General features: G+C 39.2%; 1 protein-coding gene across 1 annotated transcript in view; it reads left to right on the forward strand.

The window, feature by feature from the left end:
• Window positions 1-14,051, forward strand: part of LOC144756189 (vitellogenin-A2-like) — a 94,442-nt gene that overhangs the window by 19,730 nt on the left and 60,661 nt on the right. The window contains exons 10-17 of the mRNA XM_078645792.1: window positions 4,295-4,420; window positions 5,153-5,371; window positions 7,477-7,700; window positions 7,819-7,916; window positions 9,052-9,176; window positions 11,164-11,265; window positions 13,333-13,452; window positions 13,543-13,732. Coding sequence (XP_078501918.1) covers window positions 4,295-4,420; window positions 5,153-5,371; window positions 7,477-7,700; window positions 7,819-7,916; window positions 9,052-9,176; window positions 11,164-11,265; window positions 13,333-13,452; window positions 13,543-13,732 — 1,204 coding nt within the window. The remainder of the gene's footprint in view (window positions 1-4,294; window positions 4,421-5,152; window positions 5,372-7,476; window positions 7,701-7,818; window positions 7,917-9,051; window positions 9,177-11,163; window positions 11,266-13,332; window positions 13,453-13,542; window positions 13,733-14,051) is intronic.

Here is a 14,051-nt window from a genome sequence, read left to right on the forward strand (position 1 = left end):
ATGAAAAAGATTTAAAAGTTTAGGAAGCAAACACTTAGAAAAATTTACCTAAAATTCAACAGAAAAACCATCTGGTCCAAGAGTTTTCCCTTTTTTGAGAATCTTTAGGGCAGAGGATAGTTCAGTTAGAGTTAAATCTGTATCAAGATTCGCTAGATTAAGGTGAGAAGTAGAAGGTGATGGAATGTTAGCAAGATAGGATTAGACAAGGGAACTAGAGGGAGGGGATTCAGGGGTATAGAGATACATATAAAATGTTTTAACACCTTGGCTGCTAAGGCAATTCCCGCTGGCTGCTGACTATTCAGAATTCCCATTGTTCATGACAAGGTCAGCTCATCATAAGCACAGCTCCAGTGTACTGCATGACGAGCTGACCTTGTCATGAGCATCCAAAAGGTTAAACGTGTCAAGAATGTCTTGATCTTTGTGTAGGAGAGGACCATCTGGAGAGTATATAGAGTCAATTAGAGTGCGATCTTTGCGAGCTTTCAAATAATTTGCTAAGAGTTTCCCCACCTTGTTCCGGCCTCCATAGTAGCGGGCACTACTGCATATAGGAATAGAAGAAGCATTGTCGGATGAAGTTTTGTTAAACGTTAATTTGGCACATATCAAGGCTGGAAGAACTGAGTCCGTCGATGAAGTGTAAAACCTATGCTCCAGGGATTTAATATGTGCTAAGATAGTTTTATGTTGCTCAAGGAATCATTTCTTTTTTTTACATCTATAATAAAGCATCTTGCAGTGGCTTTAAAATAATCCCATAAAATATGGGGGGAAGGATGGGTAGGGCCATTTAGGTAAAAAAATTAATTGGCAAAAGCTCCAAAAGGAGAGGAGAAAAACATGGTCAAAAAGAAGAGAGTTATTAAAACGCCAACGGGAGGGCCTGGGACATGGAGGAAGTAAATCTAGATCAATTATAATTTGAACATGATCAGAAATAACAATAGGCTCAATAGAAGTGGATTGCAGATTTTGAGACAAAGATTGAGAGAGGAAAACATAATCTAGGCGAGAGAGAGAATTATGAGGGAAGAAAAGAAAGAGAAGGCAAGAGTGTCAGGATGAGAGAGTCTCCAAGAATCAACAAGATGATATTGAGATATAGTGTCAAGAAAATGTTTGTGTTTTGTGAGGAGTAAAGCGAACTTGAGATTGGCGATCAATGAAGGGATCAACGACTTGATTGAAAGCACCCCCTAATATAAAATAATCATCTTTAAATTGGAATCATTTCTGTGTAATTAAAGGCCAAAAGGAAGAATCGGGATGTGTAGGCCTATATACATTAAAAACCGTTAAAGATATGTTATTTATTAGTGGCTTTGCTATCAACCATCTCCCCTCAGTATAAAATTCTTGTGATATAATTTAGCATTTAAGTTTTTTATGAAATAAAATTACAACACCATTTTTCTTATTCGAAGTGGGAGCGAAAATAACCATGCCCATCCTACCACGTTTTCATTTCAGTGCTTCAGTTTCTGTAAGATGGGTCTCCTGGAGAAAGACCAAATAGGGGTTGTAAGAGGCAAGATGAGACAGTATCCTCTGCATCTTGATAGAGTTAATGACCCCTTTCGCATTCCATGAAATAACCCTGAACTCGAGACATCAAAAAACATATAAGAAATACAATACGCAATAGAGAAAAAGCAAAGTGAACAATAAAAATAGAAGGGGAAAGGCGTAGAAAATACAATAGACAACAGATGAGTAAAAGATTAGTAAGATGAAGAGAGGAAAATAGAAGAAAAGGGAGGAGAAAAAGAAAGAAAGAAAGAAAGAAAGAAAGAAAGAAAGAAAGAAAGAAAGAAAGAAAGAAAAAAAGACTAAGAAAAAGAGAAGCCAGTACATGTCGAGCGACAACTGTAAGACGTACGTTAAAAATAACAAGAAAAGAAAGAGAGGCGGCAAGGAACAATAAGAAAACCTACCCAACAGGGGGCAACACAGCACATCAGGACATCCATAAAATGGATAGTGACAAGAGCGGGACCAGAGAATACAGATGAAATCTGGAAAAACATATTAAACCTGTAAAAAAGGAAGGAAAACAAATAATCAGGAAGAGGTCAGATATGGGGATGCTTACCTAACAGCACGCTAAGTAAAGGTAAAGAATTAAATAAAAAAAGCATAAGACGAGGATGATATCAATACACCTGTAAAGTAAACAATGGAATAATGACATAAGATCTAACTATAGCAACTGAATAAGACAGAAAATTGAGTGAGAATCATACAACATTAGTGAAAAGGAAGAGTCAAGTTCCAGACGAAGAGGAAGATATCTCCATTGATGCAGTAGAGTGAGATTGAATAAAATGGCGAAGGTCAGCTGGATCCTCGAGAGTGGAAGTTTTGCTGAGAAAGGTGACTTTGAAGAGACATGGATGAAATAATCCATATCGTGCACCTAAGGAGCGGAGGGGGGACGAAGATCCAGAAATTCCTTACGGCGTTTAGCGGTCTCCGAGGAGACATTTTGGGAAATGAAACCCTTAGTACCATGCCAGGAGAGGTTCTTTTTGGCTCTGGCTGCATTCAGAACCAGCAAGAGGTCATTGAATTGCAAGAATAAAACTATTATTCCATGAGGCTTATAGGGTGCAGATGAGGAAGAAAAACGAGCACCCAGTCTATAAGCACATTGAATTTTCAGTTTGGTGGTAGTAGGAAATTGAGGAAAAAAAGAAGCAAAGTATGTCACCCCCCCCAAGTTCCTCAGGAATTCCATAGATACGTAGATTATTGCGACAATTCCTGTTTTTCAAATCTTCAGATGCTCTGTTCAGTTGTGAGACTTTAAACTCAAACAAGGACAATTTGATAGATAAAGCTTGGACATCATCCAGTTGGTGTTCCACCATAGTGATACGAGAATCCATTGAGGACCATTTATCATCTAGCATTTGCAGACGGGAATTAGTTTCCTCAATGAATAGATGAGAGGTGCATAGTTCCTCCCAGACCATATCCAGAGACACCGGAGAGTTGGATTTTGGGAGCGAAGGAGGATCTTGCCAGTTGTGGAGGGCAGCGACCCTTTAGTGGACATGGTAGTAAAACAACTTGTAAAGTCAAGGCAGTCAGTGTTTGACGTTAATTGAGATAGACAAGAACATTTATTAAAGGTGGAAGTACTGGATCCAGAGGTGGGAGGAGTATTTGTTATATTTTTGGAGTATTTTAAGAGACTTCTGCTTCTACCCATGGATAGATGAAGAAGGCACTTGAAGGAGGGAGAGCCCACACAAAATAAAGGTAAGAAGCATTGACAAAGAAAAATTCCTCAAAAGCAGCAGACTTATAAGTTGACCAGGTGATAGAGGAGAGGAAGCCTTAAAAAACATACGAGAATCACCATAAAACTGTGAAAAGGAGTGTCTTGAGAGCGATGATATGGAGGTATGGAGAGAATTGGGAGAATCAGGACAAGTGACAAAATGGCGGCCACCAAAAAACGCAAATAAAAACAACACCTCAATAAATTCTTCCTAATTCTCCAGACTGATTGAAACTACTGTCAATAGCATCTGAATCTGCATTGAGTCTGATAAAATAGTTGAGATGCCCAGAGTAAAAATTCAGAACATGGGAGGAATGGAGAATACATGTAAAGTATTAAGGAAGAAAAAAGACACCCTGAGGTGAAAACGCAGTAAAAAAAAGAAATGGCAGCCGCTAATAATTAAACTGCATCACCTGCATCACCTGCATGACCTGCACATTCTTCCTTCCTGGGCTGAGTTCAAATGAAGAAAACACAGTATGTAGAGGCGCTAGCGATCCAATTTAAAAATCCGGCATTCTTTGACGTTAAGAAGCGCTGGAGCCGCACTAAATCAAGGACGAAGTCTGGTGAATCGCGGAGTCACAGCCTCAGGCGGCCATCTTCGGTCGGTGTGCGCGCGACTCCCACCACCACTGACTTTTAAAATAACCCTGTCGTTGCTATTACACACCCATAACATGTTGGCTCACTAACATATCCTTAGCTGTGTAGGCTCTGTGCCACCAGTGTATGAAGTTCAACAAATGTTCCATAGGGACATATAAAGTCGTCTCTTGTAAAATCACTTGATAAATTGTTGTTATGTAGAGTGCTGACCTGTATGATATACCTCAATGATGCGTTTTTTGTAATGTGTTAGCCAACTTCTACATTTTAACCCTATTCTCCATAATTGCACAAATGTAGTGAAATGTCCATACCATGTGTGGTGTATAAAATAAACACGGTCTACACACTTCCAGTGGTTAACATCTGTCTGTAACCATACAGGATTTAGTCAAAGAGGCAGAACATCAGAAATCCCCTGTCGTCTACAAGGCAGCGATCCTGGCATACGGGTCCATGGTGAACAAATACTGTGGTGCACACTCTTCCTGTCCCGAGGAAGCTCTATCCGTGAGTAACTTTTCAGTATTTACAAGGAAAATTGTTTTATATATTTATTTTATAAACACAATCAGTGTGCTTTAGTTAATCTATGCACTAAAGTATGTACAGTAATATGAAAAAACAGCATCTGTGACCATTTTGTGTCCTACCACCATGTAGGCACCAGTATAACGTATCCACAAAAAATCCATAAATAAGCATGTTATGTCCTCATTGTCTTATAAGTATCAGTCATTAGCACACACTAGCACTCAAATCCACCCAATGGAAAAAATTCCCCTGCGTGTACGGAGCATGTCCAATAAACCATTGCTCATGTAGAACATGAGTGTCTCTGTATCAGATTATTTTTTCCTCTTTCTTAGGGTTAGAACTCAAACATTGTAATGGATATTTGTACTTTATGTAGAGCAATATTAACAATAAGTTCACTGCATGGAGATGTAGATGTTGTTTGTGGCTTTCGAGGAGAGCCCTTAGTTTGGAAACTGGATTTGAAACCCAGTTATTTACTGCTATGGTGCTCGAGAAAGTAAGAACTACACAAACACAAACCACCTATCATTTGGATTTTAGGAAGAGGAAAAATGGGAGATACAGAGGTCATTAGACAGGGCGACAGCATTCTGGGTAATTTTATTTAATCCATACAAAAAAGGTAAAAATAAGGAATGGGAGAGAGAACCTGAGAGTGAAAGAGTGGCAAAATTATGTGCATTAGATGTGTTTCTTTTGCAGCCTCTACATGACTTGGCAGCTGAAGCGGCCAACAATGCCCATGAAGAGGACATGGCACTGGCTCTGAAGGCTCTTGGAAATGCAGGACAGCCGGCCAGTATCAAGCGGATCCAGAAGTTCTTGCCAGGATTCTCCTCCAGTGCTTATCAGCTGCCTGTCAGGATCCAGACTGATGCAGTGATGGCTTTAAGGAACATTGTGAAGGAGGATCCAAGAAGGGTAAGAAAGAAGGAGCGAGATTCATCAAAACAACCATCATACAAAGATGCGTACCAGAATCAAAAGAATAATTGTATAGTTCACCCTGAGCACAATATTTGATTGAATATTCATTTCAGTTGTTTGGTTTGCCTACATAAGAGCACCATAAAAAACCCTAGAAGAACTCAGAAGTTTCATATTTACACAAAATACAATTAATAATGTAATTTATGTGTTGTTTTGTGCACTGATTTATTGTCTTTTGGGTCATTAAAGGACAATTTAGCATTCAGATCTTAGCTACCCTTAACAAATAGGCAGTGCTCCCTCATAGATGTCTTTCCAAATGTTCAAATAAAATCACACAAAACAGCGCATTCAAGTGTGTATGCCATCATATGTGTATGTGTGCGACTTTAATCTGTACACGTTTTCATAACAATTTCCTATATCACATTATGCTGTCAATATATCTTGGTTAGAGAGTGGCTTGAAGATATCTCAGATTTACCATAAGCCATAACTAGTTACTGAAGGAAGCATTCATTGATCTACTGTATGCCCCTAGCAATAAGATAAAATTTAGCCTTACTTAGAAGGTCTGTGTAGTACCAACGTAGTGGAATTCTATTGGCACACCACACTTATAAGTATGAGTGTAAAGAGTCTACAGAAAAAGATGCTCATTGTTCAGGCACTTTGGTAGTAATTTTACATTAGGTCTGCCTTCTTTTGAAGCAACACAAAAAGAAAATAGATTGTGTGTGTTAAACCTAATATGAGTTGAACAAAGAAAGTATACATTTATTCATCATTGATGTAATTTAATATACTCACATGCTCAACTGTACTGGTGATTACAAAATCAGTTGTTTTCTCTGTCAGCATTTCTGGAAGACTTTCTTAGAAGCGGCCAATTTTTACTTCAGTGATGTTTTCTTATATAAAATATCACAAGCAAAACCTGAGGGCTGCAGAAGTCTTTTGTCAGAATCAGGTACTTTCTCTGTGTAATTTAATGAGAGCCAATAGGACAATTAAGTGTGTCTTATTTCTGTCAAAATTTGATAGGCAGCAGCTTATTTTGTAATAGGCATTTCACAATTATGGAGACACACAATAGATAACTGCATTCTAAATATTATTTTTATAGTTCTTTATTGTACATTTTCTACTCATACCACCAGAAGTGATGAGCCCGCTTTGGTTCATCTACTAAAGTAACACCAGATTTCCCAATCTTTACCTTACATCAATATTTAAAACATAAAAAGGCCTCTGATTCATAAATGTGGTTATGTCTCAGGCTAGTATAGCCCTTCGCTCTGAAGCATTACAATCTGCATACATTTTCCCACAGGATCTTCCTAATCCTATGTGTATGGAGTCTTTACATTTTAGAAAATTCTCATCCTTATATGATGATGCCTCACACTTCTGACCTGACAGTTTTGCATGCAGGGTTTCTGACCTTTTTTCACAAAGGTCTGTTCTACTTAAGATAAGGTTTGTAACAAAGACCAAAAATATGAATTTAGAGGGAACAAACTGTGTTTTATGGTAATTGTTACAAAGTAACATATTGATTCTCATGGCCAGAGCTTTATAGGCTCAGACACATTAACAAATCTACAGGTTCCCTCCTTGAGAATGGTAAAAGTGCTGTTGGAGTACACATCTCGTAAAGAGTGTGTCTACTTCACTGACACTGTGCCTCGTATTATCCTTTGCACATTATGAAAATAAAACTTTAAATTAAAATTTGTTGCTTCTTATGAGGTACATTGAGTATGTCATCTAAATCTTTTTAATAGTAATTGAATATTCATAGCACCTGGTGATTCGGTTGTAGTTGTTGCACTAAAGATAGATGGTTTGAAAGTTGGACAAGTATTGATTGTTGAATGTCAGCCATCCTGATATCATCTCACATAGATGAAGAAATAACTGGGCAGGAAGGCGGTTCTTTAGTAACTACATAACCCACAGCGTCTTCTGGGTATCAAGCTATTTATCAGTACAAATACATGCATTTTATACAAATGCAAATGTGCATCACTGGATACTGGTGATGTGTTTTCACGCTAGATATTTCAATAGATATATTATGTTTCTTTCTGTAGGTTCAGGAAATTCTTCTGCAGATCTTTATGGACCGCCGAGTTCGTACTGAAGTCCGGATGATGGCCTCTGTGGTTCTGTTTGAAACCAAGCCTGGTCTCGCCTTAGTGACAACCATCGCCAACATTGCATCAAAGGAGGTCAAAGTGAACCTACAACTTGCAAGTTTCGTATATTCACAGATGAAGGCCTTGTCCAGAAACCGTGTCCCATCGCTCCATCAAGTGTAAGCATCAAAGTGGAAGGTTATGTTAGGGATATAAACTTATAATAAAATGTGATCATATATGCCAACTCATCTGTAACAAAACCTCAATGATGAGAGTTAACATAATTTCTTTTAGAGCTGCTGCTTCCAGTGTTGCTGTAAAGATGTTGAACCCCATGCTCGACAGAATGAGCTATCGTTACAGCAAAGCTTTACATGTCGGTTCATTCCAACGTAAGTACATAAAATGCTTACCAGATACTTGACCGCTTTTCCAATTGTTTTGACTGTCTGACTACATCTTTCCTAAACACTCCCAGCTATGAAGTAGCCCATACAAATGCATAATGCAAAAGTATATATAGTGGACCTTTGAAGTTCCATAGAACTATGACTACAATTAAGTAATAGTGTTCATGTAAGATAAATGCAAGTAAATCACAATTATCATAATATTTTTCCTCCAAACTATCAAAAGTCATCCACATTTTTACTGATATTTTGAAATTATAGAAAGCTTCTACCCTTACTCACTATCATGATTGCCTTCAGTACCAAATATTAGTGCACTAACTGAAACACAGGTCAATAAAATACTCCTTTATTTTTAAATACCTACCCTCCGTGTGGACGGGAGGAAGACAGTGTGCAGGTGACACCAAGAATCTATGATGTGGAGATCTGGAGGAAACCAAATTGAAAGCAAAAGAACTCTTAGCTTTTGAATGGAAAGTCAAATTAGTGTTTGAGGACTCCTTGAACTAGTGAGTGCACCCCACATGTTTGGTGGTGACACAGACAGGAGATATTCGAACTAAAATGTGGTGGGATATGAAATACCTAGACAGAGACAATCAATATTTTATGGTTTTACCTATTTCCACACAGTGCTAAGGTGGTAAACATTGACTGCCATTGGATCAGAATGAGATACCATTCAGAATGTGCCTATAAAGTAGAGATTGTTGTGAACGTGCATTTCCAAATGTTGTTCCTCATGGAATTCGCCTCTATTGACATTTATATGAATTGCAAAAGTGATGTGTGCCTCACTTGATCAAAAGCTCATTCCTCATAAACCAACATGGATGATCAGCATTTTTCGGTGGTATACAGAAGTGAAATATGGGCTTTCTGTGCATGTATAATCTGAGAAAATTTTTCTGAATCTTTTATATATTTCAAGTTCAACGCATTTTACCCTGATGGCATGAAATGTTATTATTAAGTGCAAATGTCCTGGAAATGTCGAATCTTGAACAGCGTCTTAAGTTGTCATGCCCTGATGGGAGTGCCACAATAAAGCAGCAGGAAGATGAACCATCTATGCCATTTTTTACAAGAACATGTATTTATTCTTTTACTATAGATGCACTTATGGCTGGAGCAACTGCAGATGTCTTTATCATGAACAGCGCAAACACAATGTTCCCTGTGTTCCTCCTTGCCAAAACCCGAGGGTACATCATCGGTGCAGAGGCTGATATTCTTGAGGTAAAGACTGCTAGTTTGCCATGGTAAATGACCTCACTTCTAGACCAGTAAATAAAGAATGGATGATTTGTAATTTTAACCAAAGCACTGAAACCTTCAAACCACCACTCTGACCCTTTACCTGCAAATGTCTTGATTGCGATGAAGAATTCTATGCTTCCACTTTGGACCAAGATATTCAATGCCTCCATACTTCAAGGCAAGATCCCTGATTGCCTAAAGATGGGCCAGCTAACTCCTATTTTCAAAAAACCCAAGGCTGACCACGAGGACCTCAACAACTTCCTACCAATCACCTACATTCTGACTCTGGCAAAGCTAATTGATAAATGTGTCTATGTGCAACTGTGCAACCACATAGACCAATTCCATTTCCTTGACCAATTCCAATCTAGCTTCCTTCTGGGTCACAGCACTGAAACAGCCATTACGAACATGTTAAAAATGCTGGATCATAACAAATCTTGCCTTCTAATCCTCCTCAATCTCTCATCAGCTTTTGATACTGTCAAACACGACAGCTTCCTAGAACACAGGATGGGTCTGTCTAGGTCTGTTTCAAACTGGTTCACATCATTTCACCACCAAAGGATACAAATAATTAAGGTCAATCAATCCCTGACCAAGTCCACACCGGTCACACTAGGGGTTCCACAGGGCTCCACGCTCTCACCCACTCTCTTCAACCTGTACATTGGGTCTTTGATTCAAATGTTGAAATCATCTAACATTCACTATCACATGTATGCAGATGACACCCAACTTGACCTGACAATCACTTCCCGGCGGATATCAGGCCCTTCAACATTTCTCATCTATTCACTCTCAAAAGGAATTCTTCCTACTTGCCCCGCCAAGCAATTTCCCATTATTGAAGAATATTTGAAACAACAAACTGCTTTTAACTGCATGCCACACATCATAGATTCTGCAAGCTCACTGGGAATAACACTAGATAAGAACCTAAACATGCCGGAGAACATCAACATCGCTACCAGAGGAGCAAATTCCAAATGAGCATTTTAAGGGTAATTACACCCTTTGTTCCCACTGATGGTTACAAGTCTGCTGTTCAAGCCCTAGTAATCTCCAGGCTAGACTATGGAAGTGCAACCCTTTGAGGTTTATTGAGATACAAGATGGCCTTAACTCTGCAGTAAGGCTCACCACAGGATCCAAAAGAAACAACCACATCCCACCAGATTTAAAATCTCTAAACTGGCACCCATGTGAGGCTAGGATTCAGCTACAAATTGCCTGCACAACTCTCAAAGCCCTACACTTAAACACCCCACTGTACATTGCACAAAAACTGGATTTATCTATTGGCTGTAGGCCCTCTAGAAGCACCAGTGCTCTTTTTTGTTGAAACTACAGAAATGTCATTAAAAGAAAACCTACAACTGTGCCTTCTCGGGCATTGCCCTGAGAATTTGGAACTCCCTGCCCCCCGAAATCAGACTGAATCCCTCACCTGTGGCTTTCAAAAAAGAAGTTGAAGCCTTGCGGATGAATACTTTTCTAAACTAGAATTCACAAACTCTACCCCTGGACCACGTTATGGGGCATGCTTTTCACCCATCTTTGCAACTTCCTAACAATGCTCCTGTTTGTTTTCATACTTGCATTGTCCTTCAGGGGAAATCAATACCCTCTCCTTGACTATGCGACAGCTAGTTTCGTTCTTGAATTTGTTGTTCAATTTGATCCACTTGTTTTCTTTCCCTGACTATATGTAAAGTGCTCTGATGCCCTCTTGGGTCATGTTCATGCTATATAAAACTGTATAAATAAAATAAATTAAGGTTCATATAGTAAAGTGTGTATCAGGAGATGGGAGAAACCTTCCAAACCAAAAGCCAACTGTCATGCTGCTGTAAAGGAATAATTATTGCATTTCATAATATACCAAATCAGTGATCAACACGTTCCTAACTGATACATCACTTCTCTATACAGAAACTTACATTTTAATATTTGTTACTAGATTGCTGTCCGAGCTGAAGGTCTGGAGCAAACTCTCAGGAAACAGAATACTCCATTTGCTGAATACCCAATGCGCAAGAAAATACAGCAGATTGTTAAAACGGTAAGGTATTCATTCACATTTGTTGAAGTTAGTATTTACATAATAGATTTAATGGCAGGATTTTCATAAATACCAGGGCACACCCATTTCTACTTCAGTCAGTAAATGCCTGACAAACATCTGACACACTCCCACCAAAAGTCTCCCACAAGTTTACACTATGTGCACTACTGCTAAAATTAACTATTTCAGGTAGTCATTGAATCACACAAGAGTATTGCTTTGACAATATATTTTTCCTAAAATGTGCCCAAAATATTTTGGGTCTGGTTTAGAGGTGGACAGCTATGTTAAAACCACTGATTCCTGTCAGATGTAAATCTACCACTAGGTGTGTTACTGCTGGTTGCAGTTGTGTGACTGCTGTCTGGATTTTCCGCATCTGCCATGAACCAGATAATTTTTTTAAACGCAAACCTTTGTAGAATTATGTTTGGTAACAATACATTTTCATTTAAAAATTCCCAACTAAACTAAATTGTGCCCAACAATGTATATTAATTTAGTCTTTCATAGACATGCATCTCTTCTTTTGAGTAATAGTTATTCATTTTCTGATAAGGTACAAAGATGTAAAAAAACAGAGCTAGGATAGTAAATGTTGCTGCTAGAGTCATGAAGAAAAGCTATAGGAATTAATCTGTCTAATGATAACAAGCCTTTTGGGAAATGCAGGTCTTTCTCTGTGTCTGAAACGTCATTTGGTCTTGCTAGCATGTGTTAAGGCATTAAATAGACAAGGTGACTCAATTTTTTGTTGCAATATGAACACAGTATTTAGGTGCAATTATCATGACCCATCTGAGTTTAAGACAGTTACACATAATTAAGCTAATTTAAATCTCACTTGGCACATGAGGTACTTGTTTCTACCTTCCTAGCAGAGCACAACCCATCACAGAGTTTTCTGCCTTGTTGGTGAGTAGTGGATTGATGAATGTCCTACTGCTAACATGTCATGAGCCCCTTTGGAAAAGCTTAACTTCCAACCAACCACCATGCATAAGTGGCCTGTCAGCATTACTTGTGAAACAAGTCCCTAAAGTCGGGCCATAGCAAATTAATGGCCTTGAAATGTAAACTGTTTGTACTCTGAGCATGGGAGATATTGAGTTCCCTGCATATGTCATTCCCATGCATTGAAAGGCCCATCCTATTTAGGAGGCCAACAGAGGTATAGACCAAGTGTATAGAACAGGTGACCTATAGATTTTGTCTATACCACTGTTGGCCTCATACATAGTGTGTGGAAGGTGGGTGATCGGGTCATGAGTTTCCCATGCCTGAGCCTGCTTGAGGCACTGCTGTCTGAAACATAATGGTTGTCCCAACCCAAACTAAGGTGGAGGAACTTACTTTTTTTGTGGCACAGGACCATTGCCGAATTACAGCAGTATGATCAGTCTGCCGAACTCTAGATGGCCAAAGGGTTCTCTGGCACTAGTGGGTAGATAGTTCAAGTATAGGTGCTCTTGCAACCTATTTATTTAATGTGTGACTACTGCGGTGACAGACACATAGGACAATTGCATTAGGTAATGTGAAGGACTTCAATAAGTATCCTAGGTACTCTCTCTGATGTAGGGGCATCCAGAGAACCAACTACTCCATGAGCAAAAGAGCTCAATCAACATATGTTGGATGGGTGGTCTGAGAATCTATAACACTCTCTCTCAGGGAGGTGACATGTTTCTCTTGTCATTGCCAAGACAGAGGATCCTCAAGCAAACATCCTGAGAGAAGCAGATAAGAGTGTCACTTTCTTTCAGTTTTCAACAGGTTGCCGGAAGCCCAGGTGTACACTGATTCTGTGCACCACTGCTACTGGCTAGGATTTAAGTTAAAGTAAGGGGCCTAGTGGAGTTAGTGCTGGATGCATTCCTATTTGGCCCATGCCCTGGGCAAAGGTTTACTGGCTGAGGTTTAGTCAGTGCCACCCCGAATGGTATCTGCATTCAAGGGCATTGCATCAAACACTAATTACTTAGTGAAGGTATTTTCACAAAGCATTTTGATTTGATAAAGCTGTTTTGTATTTCTTACTACTTGTGTTCCCTGTTTCCACAGCTGCTGGGCTTTAAGGCGCTGCCTGCAGATGCCCCATTGATTTCAGCTTACATCAAGCTGTTTGGTCAGGAGATGGCCTTCCTTGACATTGACAAGGAATTTATTCAGACTGCCATTAAGGTAACCACAGCACAATTCTGCATTGTCACAGCTTTCTACAGCAGTAGTACCTCTCATTCAACGATCCTCTGTTTTTTTCACTTACCACAGGCTCTCAATGAACCAGCAGCAAGTCACAGTATGGTGAAGACTATTATCAACAAACTTCTTAATGGTGTTGCAGGACAATATTCGCAACCAGTGTTGGCAGCTGAGGTTCGACAGATCGTTCCCACCTGTGTTGGTCTGCCCATGGAATTGAGCATATATTCTGCTGCTGTAGCGAATGCTGCTGTTAACAGTAAGTTTCTAATATTCATTTATTGAATACTTTTATGAAGGAATGATGATGAGAACAACAGTCTATTATTGAGCTACTGCTGCTCAGAAATGTGTGCCTGTTTTGAACATTTTTACTAGGCCAGGGCGTAGTTTGCGTAGCAGCACTACACGTAGCTTCACATAGTAAACTTTGAACTTCACGTAATATACTTTGGACTTCACGTAATATACTTTGGACTTCACGTAATACACGTAGTCTGCATAGCGTAGCTGACGACACTGTGTACTTGTCTGCACTGTAAACAAATTGCAAAATAATTGCAAATGGCATCCTGCAC

Source organism: Lissotriton helveticus, chromosome 1_1 (genome assembly GCF_964261635.1).
Source record: "Lissotriton helveticus chromosome 1_1, aLisHel1.1, whole genome shotgun sequence".
NCBI lineage: Eukaryota > Metazoa > Chordata > Amphibia > Caudata > Salamandridae > Lissotriton > Lissotriton helveticus.